Source organism: Tympanuchus pallidicinctus, unplaced genomic scaffold, assembly GCF_026119805.1.
Source record: "Tympanuchus pallidicinctus isolate F22 unplaced genomic scaffold, pur_lepc_1.0 scaffold1, whole genome shotgun sequence".
Classification (NCBI taxonomy): Eukaryota; Metazoa; Chordata; class Aves; order Galliformes; family Phasianidae; genus Tympanuchus; species Tympanuchus pallidicinctus.
In genome coordinates this window covers 33,074,249-33,094,202 of record NW_026294618.1, presented here as the reverse complement: position 1 = coordinate 33,094,202, position 19,954 = coordinate 33,074,249, and the positions used below count along the sequence as shown (strand labels likewise).

At 39.7% G+C, this 19,954-nt stretch overlaps 1 protein-coding gene across 3 annotated transcripts in view; it reads right to left on the bottom strand.

Annotated features, from left to right (window-relative positions):
• Positions 1 to 12,140: 12,140 nt before the first annotated feature.
• Positions 12,141 to 19,954, bottom strand: part of LOC128080472 (cytochrome b5 reductase 4) — a 28,803-nt gene continuing 20,989 nt past the window's right edge. For 2 of the 3 annotated variants that reach the window (XM_052682752.1, XM_052682758.1), the window contains 4 exons: positions 19,651 to 19,801; positions 14,985 to 15,071; positions 13,441 to 13,605; positions 12,141 to 12,771 (listed from right to left, as the gene is read on the bottom strand). In XM_052682752.1, the coding sequence (XP_052538712.1) occupies positions 12,717 to 12,771; positions 13,441 to 13,605; positions 14,985 to 15,071; positions 19,651 to 19,801 (458 nt within the window). In that variant the 3' untranslated portion in view covers positions 12,141 to 12,716. Of the gene's footprint in view, positions 12,772 to 13,440; positions 13,606 to 14,984; positions 15,072 to 16,238; positions 17,247 to 19,650; positions 19,802 to 19,954 lie in introns of those variants that run through there. The other variant, XR_008206700.1, reaches the window with a different exon arrangement.

The following is a 19,954-nucleotide window of genomic DNA, read 5'->3' as shown; positions in this document are numbered from 1 at the left end:
GTATTGGTGCAAGTTCACTGACAAGATCCTATTCTGTCAAAGGGATAATTTATTGTTAGCATCCCAGCAAGGTGCACCAGGACCTAATGTCCTGCTACGTGAGGAAGCAGTAGCTCAATTGACCAAGCAAGCATGTAGATACTGGGGCAGCTTCATTAAACAGAGCTCTAAATCTAGGTTTAACATCTGAGATGCACATAGGAGATCAGGCTTGAGGGTGACAGGGTAACATCCTGGCAGCAGTGTCATTTGTGCCCTCACAGAACAGTGGGGTTGGAAAGCCCCAGCAGAGCAAGGTAAGCTGCTCTCTTGCCCCAAAGTGCATTGAGCTAAGTGTGCACAGAGCTCAGCTTGAATCAGGAGGGGACTTTCTACAGCTGCATATCAAGCACCTCCAATGTGTAGCTGTAGAGACAATCCTGTCCTGAGTGATGGATTCATCCTCCATGAGGCACATGCTCACCTATCAAGAAGCACACACTAAGCAAAACCCCCAGGTAATCTTTATTTTCTGGATCTAGCTCCGTCAGCTCCTGTTCTAGCATTCAGGTTGTGTGCATATCCCTCTGCACAATTCCTAACTAGTGTCACTGTGCTTCGAATAAGATTAGCTGTTATTGGCTTTTAAAAAGAAGTATCCAATCATTATTTATTGATTAAAATTTCACTCTTCAGGTTTCACTGCACACAGCTTAGATTAGAAGAATACAAATTCTGAACTTACCTCACCCTCGTACTCCCTCAAGTAAACAAAACTTATTTGCAAACTCTGCCACAACAGCCGTCAGTGGAAGAGGAAATAAAAACAAACACACTCATACTTAAGAAGTTGCCTGGAATGCCAAGAAGACCGCGTGTCATTAGCAGTGCAACTGTGCACAGAATAAAGACAAAAATTGCATTATGTGCTCATTCGGTATGAGTTCACCCACCTGAGACATACTCCAGACTTGTCAGCATCCTGTTTCACCCAGCATAACATTTTTCTGTTAACTTTATTCCCAGCAAGGAGCATTTAAAACAAGTGTCATTCTAGGTAATGAGCAGGCCACCTGTGGTATGCTCCTGTATGAACTGAGAGCTGTATTTTCTCCTAAGGTTCCCCAAGACACTTTCACAGTAAAAGATTTTTTTAATTGAAAAAGCAGCAGTTTCATGCAGTATTCGTGGACTCGCTTCATTTCTGAAAATGAAAAGAGAAAGGAGATGCGCTCAATTCTTCTTTACTGTTACTTTGAAGTAGTCATAATGATAATCAGAAATAGACTGTGTAAAAATTTGACCTCTACCATCAGCTTTCCTATCAGATCTTCATTAGTCACAAAAGTTTAAGAAATCATTTTCTAAAGCAATAGCGTAGTGCTGGGAAAAGCTCTTCTGTAGCCATAGGTACCTACTGAACATTTTATTACAATTCTTACTCTTATTTCTCTGTCAGAATGCAGGGGAACAATTGAGGTGCTTACCAAGACAAGTTACACTTTCATTACAATGCATCATCAAGAGAGATTAGCAAATCTCTTCCTTGCACAGACAAGACACCATGTTCTCAACATGTGATAAAGTGTTGGCTTATTTTTTAATTCTTACTTAAGACATGGTTTGCTGGGAGATGCTATTTTTCCTATTGGACAAACAGAAATAGGAAACACTGAGGGCACACCAACTTTACAACTGAAATAGAAACGGGATTAATCTTAGCTGATTACATCCGTCAGTCGCCCTGGTTGAGAGAAGGAAGGAAAACTCAGTGGCACAGAGATGGCGCTGCCAAGGGAGTGGTGAGAGCAGCACATGGCACAGATGGACACACACACAAGTACACAGTGCCATGGAGCATTAGCTATGCCTGTGTACAGTAGGTGGCCGGAGTCTTTAAACTGGAGGGAGTGGGTGGAGAAATATGTCTAGGAACAATAGCACTGATGAGGAAAGCTAAACCAGCAATCAGTCTCACTGGACAAAGTGGTGTGTAAGCAGTAAGTCTGAAAAATAATTCACCAAAACCTACTGCTTGGATATGTTGGGTATGTTATTCGATACAGCATTTCCTTGTTCGTTGATCATTGGTGGTTCTGCAGGACACAGTTATGATTGCCTGATCAAACACCTTGCTAAGGAGAGTGTTCAGAGAGAGGTATCAAATCGAAGATATCATTTCAATCCAAGATAAAACTCAGAGAAAATCTTCCTTCCAAAGAAGCACTGGTGTCCTGCAAAAGGAGGTCCCTGCAGTAGCTTGTCTTGTAGACTGGAGCATTGATGACATGTTTTGTACGGTTTGTGAGGGGAAAAATAGGAAAGACATTAAATTATTAAGCTTGTTTCTCTGCTTTAAGAGCATGTCGTACAATGTCTGCATGGAAGCCCTTCCACTCAGGAAATCTATTATTCAATACTTTCATTTTTTATATTCTCTACAGGATAATAATTTCACAGGATAGCCCGAACCAAAGAAGAATACTGTCCGTTTAGCAAGCGTATGAGAGAAGTCCCTTTAATAGATTTGTTTGTCCCATGAGGAATGGCATGGAATCTTGACAGGATTATAAATGGATTGAAACTAGTTACTCAAGCATGCTACCATATAGAACCTACTCTGTTTTTATTCTGTCTTGCTGAAAGACCCACACTGGTGAGTAGGGAAAGATTGCCTTGCATAAAACCTCCAGTCTGAGCTACCAAAGTCACCAGATATACTTCTGTATCACTCCCTAACAGATATAGGACATGGCTGTTCCTTCAGACACAAATTGCAATTACTCATCTAATGGGCACTGTGGCATTCAGCCACTCATACCTCTTAGAGTTGGCTTTCCCACCCTCCACACTCAGGACACTACTTGAAGGTTCCTATTTTTCAGAAGTCTTGTTGCAAAAGTTTAAAGCACAGTTATATTTGATATACTGTTCTTACTCTCTTCTCCCAGTGGTCTAAGGGTATCTGTGACTTTAATCACTTATAGCATAAACCAATATAGAAAGGCATTTCCCATTTTGAAATTCACCTAAATCCCTAAATTACAACCTTCCTAGTCATAATTTGTTTCCTTTCATCTGCCAAATGCCTCACATTTAGATCTGTAACTCCTACATCCCTTATGGCACCTCAGAGCACACACCTGAGCAACGCTGTTGTTGCTTTTCCTGCCCACATTTGCTTGCAGAGTTCACCATTCAGGGTGCACTTATCACAACTTCAACTGAAGCAGATTACTCCTTTCTAAAGTGGTTTTGTGCGGCTTTATCCTTACTGGAGCTGATACCCCAAATTTTGTTTGTCTGTGCCACTCAAGGCTTGGCCAAGAAGAATAGGACTAAAAGTAGAGGTTGGCGAGGTGGAAAGGGGCAGCAGGATGCTCCCTCCTTCTGCCAGCCCAGAGCTGCTCTTACTTACTTACTTACCATCTTTTGCATCTTCAGAAGGAAGATTTCTTCTGACTTCTCGAGGAGAACATTTTCATCATACAGTGCTTCATCCAATGTACCTGGTTTTAAATATGCATGACAAAAAGCTCCTCCTGCATGACTAACAGCCCACTCAGGTTGCACATCATGCTGTTGCTGCTCTGCTACAATCCTTCCTGGAATTTCCTTCCTAGTGGGTATACATATCTCTCTTCACATTCCCACAATTGAATCAGACTTCCCCTTTTACTTGCTATTCTGTGCTATGATTACATCTTCCCCACATCATCTCTACATATTTTACATGGATTTTTACATTAAAGAGGAGAAAATACTTCAAACAGGATTTGTTTTATGCCTGCAAGTACACACAGGACTGTCACAGAATCACGGATCATCCCAAGTTGGAAGGGGAACAGAAGGATCAGGTCACAGAATTACAGAATCACCAAGGTTGGAAGGCTGACAAGATCATCCAGTCCAACCATCACCAATAGTTCTCACTAAACTGTATCCCCTCAATGCAATGTCCACCCGTTCCTTGCACACCACCAGGGTCAGTGACTCCACCGCCTCCCTAAGCAGCCCATTCCAGTGCCTGACCACTCTTTCAGAAAAGTAGTATTTCCTGACGTCCAGCCTAAATCTCCCCTGGCACAGCTTGAAGCCATTCCCTCTAGTTCAACCACCAGTTACATGAGAAAAGAGGCCGACCCCCAGCTCACTACAACCTCCTTTCAGGAAGTTATAGAGAGCAATGAGGTCTCCCCTGAGCCTCCTCTTCTCCAGGCTGAACATTCCCAGCTCCTTCAGCCTCTCCTCATATGGCCTGTGTTCCAGACCCCTCACCAGCTTTGTTGCCCTCCTTTGAACCCGCTCCAGGGCCTCAATGTCTTTCTTGTAGTGAGGGGCCCAAAACTGGACACAGCACTCGAGGTGCGGCCTCACCAGAGCTGAGTACAAGGGGACAATGCCTTCCATGTTCCTGCTGGCAACACCATTTCTGGTGCAAGCCAGGATGCCATTGGCCTTCTTGGCCACCTGGGCACACTGCTGGTTCATGTTCAGCCGAGCATCAATCAATACCCCCAGGTCCATTTCCTCTACACAGTCTTCCAGTCACTCTGCCCCAAGCCTGTAGCATTGCCTGGGGTTGTTGTGGCTGAAGTGCAGGACCCGGCATTTGGCCTTGTTGAACCTCACCCCATTGGCTTCAGCCCAGCCATCCAGCCTGTCCAGATCCCTCTGTAGGGCCTCGCTATCCCCAGGCAGATCCACACTTCCAGCCAACTTGGTGTCATCTGCAAACTTACTGAGGGTGCACTCAGTGCTTCCATCCAGGTCATCAATAAAGATACAGAAGAGGACTGGCTCCCGCACCGACCCCTGGGGAACACTACTTGTGACCGGCTGCTTGATTCCAACTCCTGGCTCCATTCAGGATCACCCAACATTCAGACCCTATGTCTGAGAGCATTGTCCAGATGCTTCTTGAATTCCATCAGCTTAGGGCTGTGCCCACTGCTTGACCACTGTCTTGGTGAAGAACCTTTTTCTAATCCAAAACCTGATGCTTCTCATACACCTTGCTCTCAGACCCATCACAGTAGCTCTCCTTTGGATGGTCTCTAATGGTTTTATGTCCTTCTTCACTGTGGCACCCAATTTGCACCCAGTGCTGGAGGTGAGGCCATACAGCACAGAGGACAACAGGACAATCCTTCCCCTCACCTGGTGACCCCAGGGCATGGTTGGCCTTTTGGGCTGCCAGGGCACACTGCTGGGTCACATTCAACTTGCAGTCAACCAGAACCCACAGATCTCTTTCAACAGAGCTGCTCTTCAGCATCTCCTCCTAAAACTGCCATCACGTGTTTTGATTAGAAATATGTGCAATCTGACTTAAAAATAATAACAACTCCTCTTTAACCTCTTGAAAGCCACTCATCAGTACCAGATTCAGTAAATCCACTGAGAAGTGACAAAACATGACAGAATAGAGTGCTTCATGGTTAAAAACAAAAGGAGATGCAAGCTGTGGCTTGGAGGTGCGTTTGGCCTTCTAAGGGTTCAGTGCCATTATCTGCTCCTGGGGAACCCTTTTCTCCCTCCCTGGAGCATCCAGCACTGCCTCCTACCAGATGCAAGAGGGTGGCCCCACAGTGCCTCAGCACACCTCTGTGCCCACCTGTTGTTGCCACAGCAACTCGGTTTGTTTGAAGACAGTCTTCTGTTTCCATAGGAACAAAGCAGCTAGGCCTGCCTTGAAACTTCTGCTTGTTAAAACATGAAATTTTGCCAAAAAAAAAAAAAAAAGGAAAATTTGAAAGGCAGATTGTTAACAGAGAAGAGAATCTGTATTGCAAATGTTTATGATGCCACTGTTGTATTGACAACCTAGGAACATTTACTCTGGCCCAGGACTAAGTGAGTTTGGACTAATGAGAATAAGTCATTTATCACAGCATGAAGGCACCTCTATTAAAACCTGAACTGAGATTTTTTTTCCCCCCTCCCAGTTATCAACAAATTAAATAGTTGCAATATCTGATTGAATAGCTGAGATGTAAGACTGGATTAAGGAGAGATTTTAAATCTGAATTTTTCCAACCAACAAAGGAAAGTCACATAGCCCCAAAGCAGGTTCTAATAGCTTAGAAAGGAATAAAACAAAGCAAGGTTATTCTTGCTTTTGAATTTGTGAAAAGTTATGTTAATAAGATCATCCCATAAGATCAAAAACATTACAGAAGTATCCATCTTTTAGTAGCGTGTTTCTTCATATAAAAAATACACAGAAAAAAAAAATGCCTCAAAGACAGTAATTGTGACTGTTGTCAAAGAAAATCTGCAGGGAGATGAATTCAGACCACAGCTACCATTGCAAAAATCTCTGCTTCAGAAAGATCTAAATAAGGAAACAGGGTTCTTAGTGACATACACTGGAACTTTCACATGCACACATGAGAGATGGCCATATGCCTGCTTTAGAGTGATAGCTCACTCCATCTCAAACACATCCCTCCCTCATCTGTGCTCGATTCTAATAAAGACAAAACCCAAATCAAATTGAAGTAAACCCCTCAGTCCAGGACTGCTCATTTTAGCCTAAAAATCTGTGGAATTGTGTTGGTTGGTTAGGTCTCAAATATGAGTAGCACAGATCAGCAATCACAGTTATTCACAAGTTCTGCATCACTGCACTGCTCTAATAGTCAATCTGTAAAAACTGCATTCCCGACACGGAAGGGCTTTTATGTACATTCAGAGGAAAATAAAAATCTCCAAGGTAGCCAACTGTGCTTCAGATGCGTAGAAAACATTGCCTGGCAGGCATGTGATGAAGAAAAAAAAAAATGATCACAAACCTTCCACACTTCTGGCAATAGTATCCTGTATTGGATTAACTCTGTGCCTGGCGGCACACTGAGTCAGCTCCAGCACAAAAGTTCAGGTGTCTGAACTCCCACTGTCACCCACAGGGCAACCCAGTTCATTCCGTATGCACAGCAACAGGCACAGTGGCTCAGTGCCTTTGTGGGAACCTAAAATGCCTTCCTGCCCATCCTATATATAGGTCTCGTTCACACTAAATTCTGCAGCCAGAAGATGCTCAGCTGAGACACAATGCAGGGCTGCACAGACTGCACGGATTGGAGGTCTGACTGCAGATGGAGTTCTGAAACTCAGCTGCAGACACAAGAAATTGTTCCTAATATCCAACCTGACACCCTCCCCCCAGCACAACCTGAGGCCACCACTTCTCATCCTAAAAGAGAGCACAAGATGCATTGCATTTGTGTCCCCACCACTTTTTGTGCTGCCTCAGGAATTAAACACTGCCCAAACTCATGACGGATCAGACAGAATTCAGCCACAGAGCCCCGTGGCTGATAAAGCCTCAGATGAGGAGGGCATCTTGCCTATACATCAGCTGCTGGCAAGAGGGAAGGTTCAATGCGAGCAAAGGGTGGCAAGAGCTATAGCACTTCAGTTCTGTGTTATAAGCATGAGTATCCAATTCACATTTTGCTCACCTGCAGCAGAGCAGGGTATGAGAGCTGTACTTGTTTTTTTGCTCTGAAAGGCATTGATTAACATCCAGGGTGGTCCCTGCTGCAGAATCAATCAAATTGTACAGAGGTGAGACATTTGTCAACAGCTAATAGAAATTGTTCCTGAAAAAATACAATGTCAGACCAAGGAAAATATTCTCTGCATGTTTGTATGCAAGAGATGTTCTGTACATGCTGAAAATATTCAGTGGCAGTGCACCACATTGTAAAGCATTCACATGAGACCATGGGCCAGCAGCACTACAAGAGATGAGCAGAACCACATTCCAGGGCCCATCAGCACAAAGACTTTTGAGAGCACCCAGCCAGCAACTGTCCAGCAGGCAGATGGACAGCAGCACCCCCTCAGCTCCCAGCTCAGCCCCTGCATCATACAGAGGCACTCACCTGCTGCAGCGAATTGCCGTGGGTTCCCACTAACGACCACCTTGATTTTAATTGTTCATTAAATGCATGCACCATTTTCCCTCTACTGCTTTGTAAAGGAAAATCATTCAGTTGAAGCCAGAGACTTTGCTAATAAGGCTTTCTCCCCTTGTTTATAATAAAAGAGTATGATTTCAAACAAAGCAATGTATTTCTTTCCAGCCATCCTGTTTGTTTACTACTGTCTCTGCAGCTTTTCTCTATAATCTCTCATCATTCAGTTCTGCTCTAATAGGATTTCCTTTTGTAAAATGCTTTCAGCAGCATTTTGTAGTTTTCATGCATACATAACCAGCACCTACATTCTATTACTTTCAACACAGAGAAAATGACCTGAGAATTGGGAACAATTAAAAAAAATCCTAAATATCTCTGAACACAATAAAGCAGACTGATTGCAGGAATGTGGCTGTTTGACCACATCATCAGCAATAAAGAAGAAAAAAATAAAGAAGCAAACCAGCCTGTCAGCAGCACCAATTGAACAGACAAAAAAAACCCTGCACCACCATTTGGGTACAAACAGGGAAATCATGAGCATTGCTGCCTTCAGTTGTTGATAAAAATCAATCTCAGTTTTAGACATTCACACCAATGTTCATCCCCTCAGGAATTTATTATAAAGTTCGAAATCTGCAGCAAGTCTTTCAAGTATTCAAACAATAGAAGTAAAACTCAAAGTTAAACTTCAGCCACTTTCAACACTGCAGCATATCTACATTAGAAATCTGGAATAACGTCAAGTTGCCATTTGTTGCTAGGCTACTCTGTGCAAAGCAAGTTATGAGTAGTATCAGCCCTACTCAAAACTACAAAGGAAATCAGAGGCTTTCAGAACTATGACAATTCATGCTAAATTACATTGCAGAAGTCCTCAAAGCGCCCTTAGTTTCGAGTGCCCATCCTAGGGGACAGGAACAACTCCGCTCATCTAAGCTCACTTGGAATCCAATATCCCTTCATATCAATGAAGATGTTGAATTATGACTACTTGCAGCCACGTAGTTGGCTGTGATCTGGATTTCAATGGTCAAAAAAAGATACTTGAACAGATGTTTCCCAAATTGGAAATGCAGCTTGCCATGCTTAAAGAGGCTCCCCTAATGTAGTCTAGAAGGGCTACCATCACTGTTGGGACGTTAATGTGTTATCCTTCATAAGACACAGGAAGACTGTAGATGGAACTGAAATGTGTTAATTGTTCCTCTTTTTCCAAACTACCCAGCTCAGAGGACCGCATTACAGAACTACGTGCAAGAGAAGCACAGAAGTGGAAAAACATCTTCAACACTATTTTGTGAAGTAGTGGGCTCCTAGAATCATAGAATGGCTTGGGTTGGAAAAGACCCCAAGAATCATCAAAAGTTCCAACCTCCCTACCACAGGCAGGGCCACCAACCTCCAGATCTGGTACTAGACCAGGCTGCCCAGGGCTCCATCCAACCAGGTCATGAACTCCTCCAGGGACGGAGCATCCACAATCTCTCTGGGCAGCCTGTGCCAGCATCTCACCACTCTCATAAAGAAAAGTTCCTGAAAATTTCCATTCAAACTCTGCATTCAAATGCTGCTTTAACGTGTAGACTTCACAGCTGTAACATCCACAAAACTGTGCAGTGTTTGGTTGGTGTCTAAAACTGCATAACCAGGATGTAGTAATTTGAGGTAAAAGGCAGATGTACTTCCAGGATATTGGTAATATGCCTCCTTGTGGAGGAGGGTAACAAACTGTTTATTTCAAGGGCATGTAGGGTGAGCCTGTGATGTTGAGGTCACTGATGCAACTATAAAATGTATGATTATCTTTTAAAAAAAGGAATTTTCTAGAAGAATGCCTAAAGTTCAGTATGACAAAAGATCCATCCACACAGCAGCTTTCTGGGGCTCTCCCTGAAACTCAATTTTGCTCAGAAAAAATGCATGGGAGAAAATAACAGAGCAAGTTTTTCTGCCTTACCGAACCTCCTCCACAACATTTGGAATTACCGATGCAGTATAAGCAAAACAGCATTATTATTATTTAATTTTATTGTTGTTAATGAAGACCTACTGAATGCCCAAATTCTTCAAATTCCTTCCATTTACTGTTTGGTTTCATTAAGGTGGTTTTGTTGCTGTTGTTGTTTAATAAACCACTATCTCCTAATGAACATACAAACATCTCTTTGAGCAGCACAACAATCAACTCTCTCTCCTCACGCTGGTTCCTCAGAACCTGTTTTAATCAAACTCTGAATAATACAAGTATGCCAGAACTAGATCTGATTTCTTTGCAAGCCAGGTTTTCCTATAAAACCAAGCAATGTTTTTCTTCACATGTAGCAGGGCAATAAAAGCCAAGCAGCTGAGGTTTTAAAATACAACTGACAAATTACTTCTACAGTTTGTCATTCCTTTTCGCAGTCGGCAGTACACAGCAGCTAACTATAAAACACCAATGGATTACAGTGTATAATTAAGATTTCAATCTGAGTATCTTTGACAATAAAGTATGATATAAAATACTGTATAATATTAACTACTGCATTTCTCACTACTGGTGTGGACGAGAAGGAATTTTATGAATAGTCTCTTGGCAGACTCATTATTAATACATGGCACTAAAGCATCTGTCTATTTGAGCTCCTTTTCTAATCACACCACACATACATACAGCTGTAAACATAACAAGAATTGCATGATGGGTCTATCCAAGAACCAATGCCCAAGAAGGAGAATTTGCAGATGGCCTTTTCTCCCCATAAAAGATTTCCCACAGAATTTTCCCCATCTGAGACTGACAACACAGTAATTAAGTCCATATGTTTCAAAGTTCCCTTTGGTAAACAAGAGCAGGTTTGTTTCTTGGCAAACTACCATTCAGAGATGGCAGAGCAGCATCAATTTCAGAGTCTGTCTATCAGACATTAAGCAGGTAACTGATAAAAAGCGGTAGAGGAGAATATTCTTTCTGATGTCATCTTCCATTTTAAGTCTTGTTTCTTAAGAAAACGGAGCTCTTACAGTTGATTTCTGCAGAGGAGATGAGAGCTACTCCTTCTCTCCTCTTCCTAGCCAATAATTATGAATCTGCAAGCCAGCTTCAACTGCAGCTGGGTACTGTTATTTTTTGGAGCACCAACAGTGTAAAAGTCAATTTAACCAACTGCATGATCATGGGAAAGTCAAAGGCAAAACCATATCATCAAAATAGTGTTAAGTATTGAAAAAAATAATAAAAACCCACCTTTCAGATAATTCACATGCTGCTTTCCCAGAGATGTGCACAAAATATTAGCATATAAAACTATGCCAAAGCTGACCATCTATCTAGGGAGTATCAGTTAGTAATAACTGATGTGTTGCAGAGCATCCCTCCATAAGCAACACTGCAGAATTAAAACTGAAAGCATTTCAGTCCTTCTAGATGACAAAATAGTGACAGTACCACTTAAATAAGTTATGGGCAACGACTGCCAATCCTTTTCTAATTTCAAGTCGAATAGATGAGAGGGCACTGAAAACATGGCAGCTCATTTTAGGATAGCCAGTCATGGTCAGATGGCAACATAACCTTTATAATGGCTAGTATTAAAATATTTAACAATTTTTTCAGCATCACAGGATCATTAAAGTTGGGAAAGACCTTATACGATCACCAAGTCCAACAATCAGCTCACCTCCACCATGCCACTAGCTGTGTTCCTCAGTGCCACATCCACACAAGTTCTTGGACATCTCCAGGAACGGTGACTCCACCACCTCCCTGGGCAGCTTGTGCTGCTGCCTCACCACTCTTTCTGAGAAGAAATTCTGATATTCAATCTGAAAATAGATATTACTGGTAAATCTAGAACAGTGGCAGCTATTTTATTTTTTGGTGGTTTTTTTTTTTTTTTTCCCCTCCAAACTATCGACAGCAAATTACAGCCTCATAACGATGTATTTTTAATAATAGAAAAAAAGACTACAGATTCTAATACATTTATAATACTACAATTTTTCAAATATTTGTAGGTACTTACATGGTCCTTACCATAGTATCTGCAGGCCATAAGCTGTCATGCTTTTACACTCAGGGCAGCTAATGAGAAGGGTTGTACAAGTCAGTGATTTCATACAGACATTTTTGTGGCAGACCAAGACACTGCCTTTGTTATGAATTCTCAGTTGGCATCCTAAGCTTCTGGAAGCTCTTCTGTAAGACATTATAAACTGAGAATACAGAAAAAAAAACCCTACAAAAAGACATTAAGTAATATAAAATCTTTTATTATTATTATCCAAGGTAATTTTTTATATTTTACCAAAGATAATTTTATTCTTTCTTTACAAAGCCGACAGACATAATTGGATCGCTTGCAGGTCAAACGGAGACTTCAGATGAAAAAGAACATTTTTCAGTGACTGGTTACCTGAGTTACAGTACAAGGTTTAAATTCAGACAGTATTGCTCTTCAGAGATATTACAGTAAGAAATAAGACTTTCAGCTCAAAACCTAAATCAGTGCTTGCAACAAAAATAACTTTCATGAACCAAAACAAGAGATACCGTACATAACACATATCATACTCTTCTGCTTCCCTCTACAATAACTTAATACACACAATGTCTTAAGTATTAGAAAAAAATATTTACAAGATAAGATTTACAAGATAAAACACAGTATAAAATTTCTTCTTCCAAAGATGTATTTCTTTCAATAAACAGTTTAGTACCAAGTGTGAAATTTCAAGTCTTACAAAAATCACTTCTCACTTATTTAAATTCATGAAGGTAAATAAATAAGATTGTATTGAACAAACAGACTGAGATCTTCTACAGCTTTATGCAGTAAAAGCGTGCATCTCTTCTTGAGAGTATCCAAGATCCTCCAGACATCTGGAAGTCAGAAAACAAATTTGTAACATCAATATCTGGAATCCAAAATTCAGCACAGACAACTTCAGCACCTCTGCCTTGTTTTTATTAAAACACACACAGCGAAGTTTAGAAAACACTTCACGACCATGTATGACATGTTAGGATACTAACATAATTCCTAAAAATAAGTAGAGCTATCATTTGATGCATCTCTGCTTTATTAAAAGACAACAGTTATTGTATTGGGCAATTCCACCCTCCATTAGATCTGTGCAGCTGTGCTCAACAATGCCACAGGAAAGACAACAGATGTAAATAAATACATTAATAATAATCCAGAGAACTGCTTGCGATGGAACAGCAGCTTTGATTTTTACTTCCACTAACTTAATTTATCCAGCTAACACCTACACAGTAAGCTTCTTTCCAATTATATCATTTGTTGAATTTAAAGCAGGGCTTTAGAAAAAAAATAAAAATAAAAAGAGATGCTCTTAGAAAGTTTTTATAAGTTACTAAAGCTCATGAAACTCGCATACTGCATTTACTCTTTAATTAAAAGCTTTGTTGAAAAGCACAAAATAAAGCCATTTTTGAAAGACTTTCAAGTCAGAAACAATATAGCTGGCAAGGCTGATCAAACTTCACAGGTTCCTCATTCCCAAACTCACTACTTAAAGTACTCACTGTAGTCCCTGCTGTGTAAAAGGCGTTGGACCGCAGATGCAGATAAGCACCTTGGAGTCTTTTTTACTTCTTTTCATACACTCAGAGAGAAGAGCTGAAGAAATCTTCCCCCGTTTACCCATCCAGTCTTCTGCTGGCTCTGAAAGAATGAACTGAACCTCAAACCTGGAAAGCAGAAGAATATTCCAGAAATATTGTATCTTATTAGAAAACAGCAATATAAAATACTACTGAGACACTGCCATCTGCTATGATCATTTTTTTGCTCTGCTCTATTGCTACTCTACAATGTTAATTCTTACAGACATTTAGCTGTTCCTAGCACCAAGTCACAACAGTCAAACAGACTCCACAGTTGGGTGTTCAATTATTTAATGCAATCTTTGAATGTTAAGAACAGGAGCTGTGTATTTCATCTTACAATAAAGAAATAAAAAACAGCAGGTACCAATCAAGATACTGAAGCATAGATTTTATTTTTCCATGACTGACTTATCCAAGTGTTGGCATTGCTCAATTCACAAGCAGGGAAATAAGAATGTTTAGCCAAACCTTTGAAAGTATCAGCACAATTTAATTAATGAGAAAGTGTTCCAACTTGTTTCTAAAACCCACTAACAGTAGTTATTGAGTGAAAAACAAGCACTTGTGTATCTGAGGCTGCTACTGAAAGGGAAAAGGGGATTTTGCTGTAAATTTGCACAATGTCTAGACTACAAAGCTTCAAAGGTGCCAGACATCACTATGTTATGAAATAATATTGATTCTTCACATCAGTGCCATGAAGGAACAGATGAAATTAATTTGTTCACACAATTTCAACTAAGAATTACATAAGCATAAACGAAACATGTTTGTTTCACCAAAAATTCAGGCATTAGTGATTTAACTAGTGCTAAAAGGGTATTGAAATTAAAAGGCAGCCTGACATTCCTATGTCTCCTGACATAAATATGATATGCTAAATGAAGGTAATATTACACGTGCACTACTGTGTTTTAAGCCATAATTAGATTGTAACTGAGAAAAATAACAGTGAATAAACAGTAAGTAAAAATTTAAGTAGGGCCTAATTTGAACTCTGAATTTCAAGCTAAGAATTTTGGCCACAAAGTGACACTAAAGAGACTTTTCATGACTCCTCAGTAAATTCAGTGTTGTTCAATGGATACACTACCCTAGTCTATTATTTCCCTTTCTTTGCATATCTATATGTCCTATCACTAAGGCTAATTTTCTTCATCTTCAAAAAGCTTCTCTGACACTCTTAGCTATTATTACACCTAACATTCCATCTCCAACAAACATCTCAATCAGTGCCACACCAAATTCTTAGCCTCCCAGAACATAATGATATACCCTGCTGCTAAGCATCTGTGACCTGTATAATAACCAAATCACCTTCAACCTCCTGTCTCACTACATTCTAGGTAAGAGTTTCCAGAAGCAGGATCTGCCATAGCTGTTCAGTTACTGTATGTCTCCAGATGTGTTCTGCTATACACTGGGATGATAAAATTGATCTTCACAAGAGTTGTAAATACCTTTCATCTTTAAGAGCTAATTGCTCTAGCTGGTTTCTCCAAAGTATGTCATCATCTTTTTTGTTGAAGAAGATCAGCTTCACTGTCCTTAAAAATAAACAAACAGTATAACTGCAGGTTGTTCCTGTTAATGAATCAGAACTTAGTGGATTATAAAGAAGCTTCTTACATTAAAACAAACAAAAACCCATACTCTTCCATTCTCTTCTTAAATCTTTTTTTGCTACTAATCCACTAAATCTTTCTAGATGTACTTTAAATCTGTTGGAACTGTGACCCCCTCTTCTAAATGCCCCTAACCTTGCCTATGGTTGCAACTTATCCTTCATGAATCACTGTTTTTAGAAAAATAAAGTCTTCTATAGTTGCTAAGGCGTGACTGAGAATACAGTCTACTTGCTTTTCAGGATCTATCTAGTGGTTTCTCAATATTGTTTGAGCACTAATGCTGCAGTTAATACACCATTAATGAACTCTATCAATCTTTTCCGTGTTACGTCTCTGCAAGCTGGTATATGTAGGTGGAATTTCAAGAAGCTCAAGTCAATACTAAATTCCTGAAGATAGAACCCTAACATATAGGAGCAAAGAAACCTAATTCATGCAAAACTACAGCTGTGAACCTGAGCTCCATTCATTAGTTCAGTGCCCAACACTCTCCTATACGGAAAAAACTTTGCTTCCAAGAGACCAACAACAGACGCATTATTTTTACATGAAGCTGCATTGAAGCTACTATTTCCCTTCTCCTCCACTTGTTAGCTTGCAGAGCCATCTTTCATTCATGTCACATATGCTAGGATTTCTGTGGAGAGGAGTACATGGTCTCCAGCTGCTCCTTAACTGCAATTTAAAAGCCTATGTTCTCCCTGAAGACATCACGTTTTTCTGTCTTTTAACCTTTTTCTTCTTTTGCAGTTTGGTCACAATTCAAGATACCAGCAAATCTCCTAAAAGCTATAGCAGATGGCAAAGGTAAGAGATCATCTACTTAAGAGAACACATTCATTTTCAGCTGTCAAAACTTCAGCACTGAGGTATGATAGTTATGTATAATACCAATCATCAACAGCATTACCAAGAGGTTTCAAATGCAGTACAAACCAAAATAACTTGCAGTATACAAGCTCTGGAAAGCCTTCCCAAATCAGTCATGATGAATCTTTAAATCCTAAAATTAACCCAAAGACCACAGGGTTCTTTACCCAGGTTCCCAGTGCCTGCTTCCCTGGAAACATGGAAAGTAAAGCTTACTTCAAGAATGCAATGCTGCCAGAGCTGGGGTGATGCTCCACCGCATCAAGCACTGCTCAGGTGAGGAAAAGAGTCAACAAAAACACACATGGGAAAGCCATAGAATTTATTCCTTGAGTAAAAAGGCAGGAACTGGGATGTGCAAGAAATAATTCTGCACACTCTTACTGATATTCTGTACTCATTGTATACACATTTATCTGGTGCAGTGCTGCTCAGAACATGTTATAAAGAAAATAAATACCCCCAAAACTTGGAATTAACTGCTAAGAGTACTGCTATAAAAAAGGGAGAAGGCAGTTAAACGGAAGATGTAGAGATTTAGATATGATCCTTATTGCTAGAGAAGACATATTTGAGAGAACAATGATGGAGCTTCAGATCAGAAAAAGAATGAGGAACTGTCAGTTTTTTGAAAGTTGATGGGAGTCAAACATACCGCATCATCCGGGGATGATAACAATGAACTCTGTAAATTGCTATGAAAGGTCTTAAAGAAGGGTGCACAGACAGAGGAACAAAAATGATCCTTACATGAACACAGAGGAAGAAGTAGAGAATGTTGTAAAACCAGCTTCTAAAACAGAAAAGAATGCTGACAAAAGTGGAACACTGTACTAAGAATGAATATAAAATTGATGTGGTAATTTAGGAATGAAAACTAAAAACAAAACAAGACAGCTATCAAAGAGAAAGAAGAACAGACTGTTCTAGAGAAGTGTTAGCCCTCTGCTGAGTGCTTAGTGCCTCTGTGCCTCAACCTTCTTTATGAAATGCATCCAGCTGATTGTAGCAATACGGCACAAGTAAAAAGGAACAAAAATCTCAAATAGGAAAAAACTGTGCAAATATTCTTCTGAAAGGAATACTGTGTCCTAATACAATCTGGCCAGTAAGAGACGAAACAAGGCTGAACTAAAATCGTTATGGCTTCATATACAAAAGGATATTGCAGACAGAAGAGAATCGATTGCATTCCACGTTCAGTGTAGATAGGAAATGACAGACCTAAAAAAAATAAAATGAGGAGACAAGCTAGACAGAATGAATGGAAATCCAACGATCCAAGATAATAATGTCAAGGAAAACACCATGCAGGGAAGCTGCAGGTTCTCGAGTGTTAGCAGTACTACCTCAGAGGCTCAGTCAGCACCTGACTAGAACTAGACAGAAGCTGCTTCAGTAGGTGATGTGATCATAAAGTCATCCAGCATTCTCTCTGCAATTTGTGTTCTAGTGTATGTGAACCACATCTATGGCAACTGTTACTTTGCACAGTCACATAAAGAAAGTAACATTCATATATTTATATATATTATATACACAAAGTATACAAATATGACATAAATACATGTATACACATGTGAAAGAATTCTGTGACATTTGCTTTAAAATAGAAGTTGGAAAAAAAAGTTGAGGGTAAACAGCAAAAATAAAGCCATCAAACAGAGCAGTCAGTTCATCAAACCTAGAGCAGTCAGAAACACAAGGCTTAGTACCTGCACTGAATCAAGATATTCTAACTATTCTACCTCATGAGTCTCCATGGCAACTAGAAAAAAAATATCATTTATTTTAATTAATAAGAAAATATATGCTGCTGTAGCTTGAACTAACTGCTCCTACTGAGTTCCCATAAGAAACCATGCCAAAGAGAATTAAAATGAACACTTCTGGTCATCTTTTAAGGACACAGTAGACACAAGCACCAGCTGTGCAGCAGTAGCGTTCCAAACACACTACCTATTGTGTTTATTCTGCTTATGGACAACATATTAAGACTTGCACCTTTTACTATTGGTTTTACTTTCATATTATATTTACCTTACACATATAAAGTTTTCCACTCAAGAAGAAAAAGAAAGTCAAATTCACTTAATAGTGTTTCCCAAGTATTTTGCCAGGTGATAAATTTATTTCACAGTGCCTATTTGCATGTGACAATACAAGATCCTTTGGAAAAGCCTTACCCTCAAACAGTACATACGTTATGTCCTCACAAAACAGCATCTTTTATGCCAGACAACATGCAGTATAAGAATAACATACGCTTTTAGATTCTTTTCTAGAAACAGATCACTGAAGTACACATGTAATCCTTTTCATCTTTATTACGAAGACTAGCCTTCAATTTAAATCCTTTATCCTCTTTCAAAATGTGCTTTATGAAGACATAATGAGCCAAAACATCCTGTGCTTATATTCAATAAAACCCAGTAATACAAATTAATAACTCTTACAAAAGTCTGAATTTAAAGATACAGGAAAGGAGTGTCAAATCCATAAAACTATCCTCTGCAACAGCTCTTAGGAAAATGAAGATCAGGCATGCTTTCTATTTATGTGCTCACACAAATCACAACAGTCCACACTGACAAAAACAATCTATTAAGAAATTCCATTAAGCATGATGCTGGAAGCAAACCGTGGCTAAAAGCAATACAAAAATACCTTGTATCTCTTTATAGAATCATAGAATGGTTTGGGTTGAAAGGGACCTTTAAGATCATGTAGTTGCAACCTCCCTGCCATAGACAGGGACACCTCTTTCAGAAGATGAGCCCCAGTCACCCTTTGCATTTCCTTCTGAAGTTGAGCTACTATGTTATTGAGTTTACCTGAACTCTCCTGAGACTTTTTACACTTCTAGTTTACATTACAGATTAAATAAAAGATACATATGACAAAACATTATTTTAGGGATCCACGTCGCCTTTTACAAGAGAACAGACCCAAGACAAGCAAGAATCACATGCTCTGCCTAAATGCAACTGAAATCCGTATTTGAAGACAGCAGCATGGTCAAACTCAAAAACAAAACAACAACAAAACAATAAGAACAATGGACCATATCTGGAGTAAATTTAATTTGAGCTCTTAGTCACATTCTTCTCCTCTCAAGAAGAAAAGATTTTTCTAAGAGATACTGAAGAAACAGTTGAACTCCAATGAAAAGCACTTATGTCTCACATCAAACCACAGTTTACTCTTCACTGTGAAGTGGATTGAGATAACTATGCCCAGGAACTTGAAAAGCTAAGGGAAGCTCAAAATTACAAAGAGTAAAAAAAAAATTGATGTTATTTATATGTCTGCAGTGACACCGTTCAAGGCAAATGAAATTAGTTGCCTGCTGAAAATAGAAGGAAGATTATAACATGTAGAGTTACATTAGCAAAACGTAATCAAGCGGCATGCAGAAAACTAAATGGTAAAAGAGTGAGAAAACTTGTGCAGAGATACAACAAAAAGAAAAGGTGCTCTGCATCAGTATCTCTAAAATACACTGAAGAAAAATGCTTTCATGCCCTTGGTTTTGAAATCATTTTATTGAGGACAGCCCATCACACTTCATCTTATTCTTCATATGGATCACTTTAGCTTGAGGTTAAACCACAATTAGTGTACGTACCGGAGACAATCAACTTTAGCCAGAGCAAAATTCAGCAGTTTAACCATTGGTGTGAAGCCTGTGCCCGCTGCCAATAAAAAGAGGTCTTCTAGAGCTTCAACTTGTGACTTCTTGAAGTTACCTTCAGGATTGCTGACAGAAATATCATCACCTTTAAAATCAAAACAGAACAGTAATCCTTAATGAGATGAAAACAAACTAGTAATCTGATTTTTAAAAGATCCTTTTATACTCCGTTCATCTTTGCAGTGTTAGGATTCATTTCAGAAGGGTACAATATAAATCACACATGGATCATTTATGC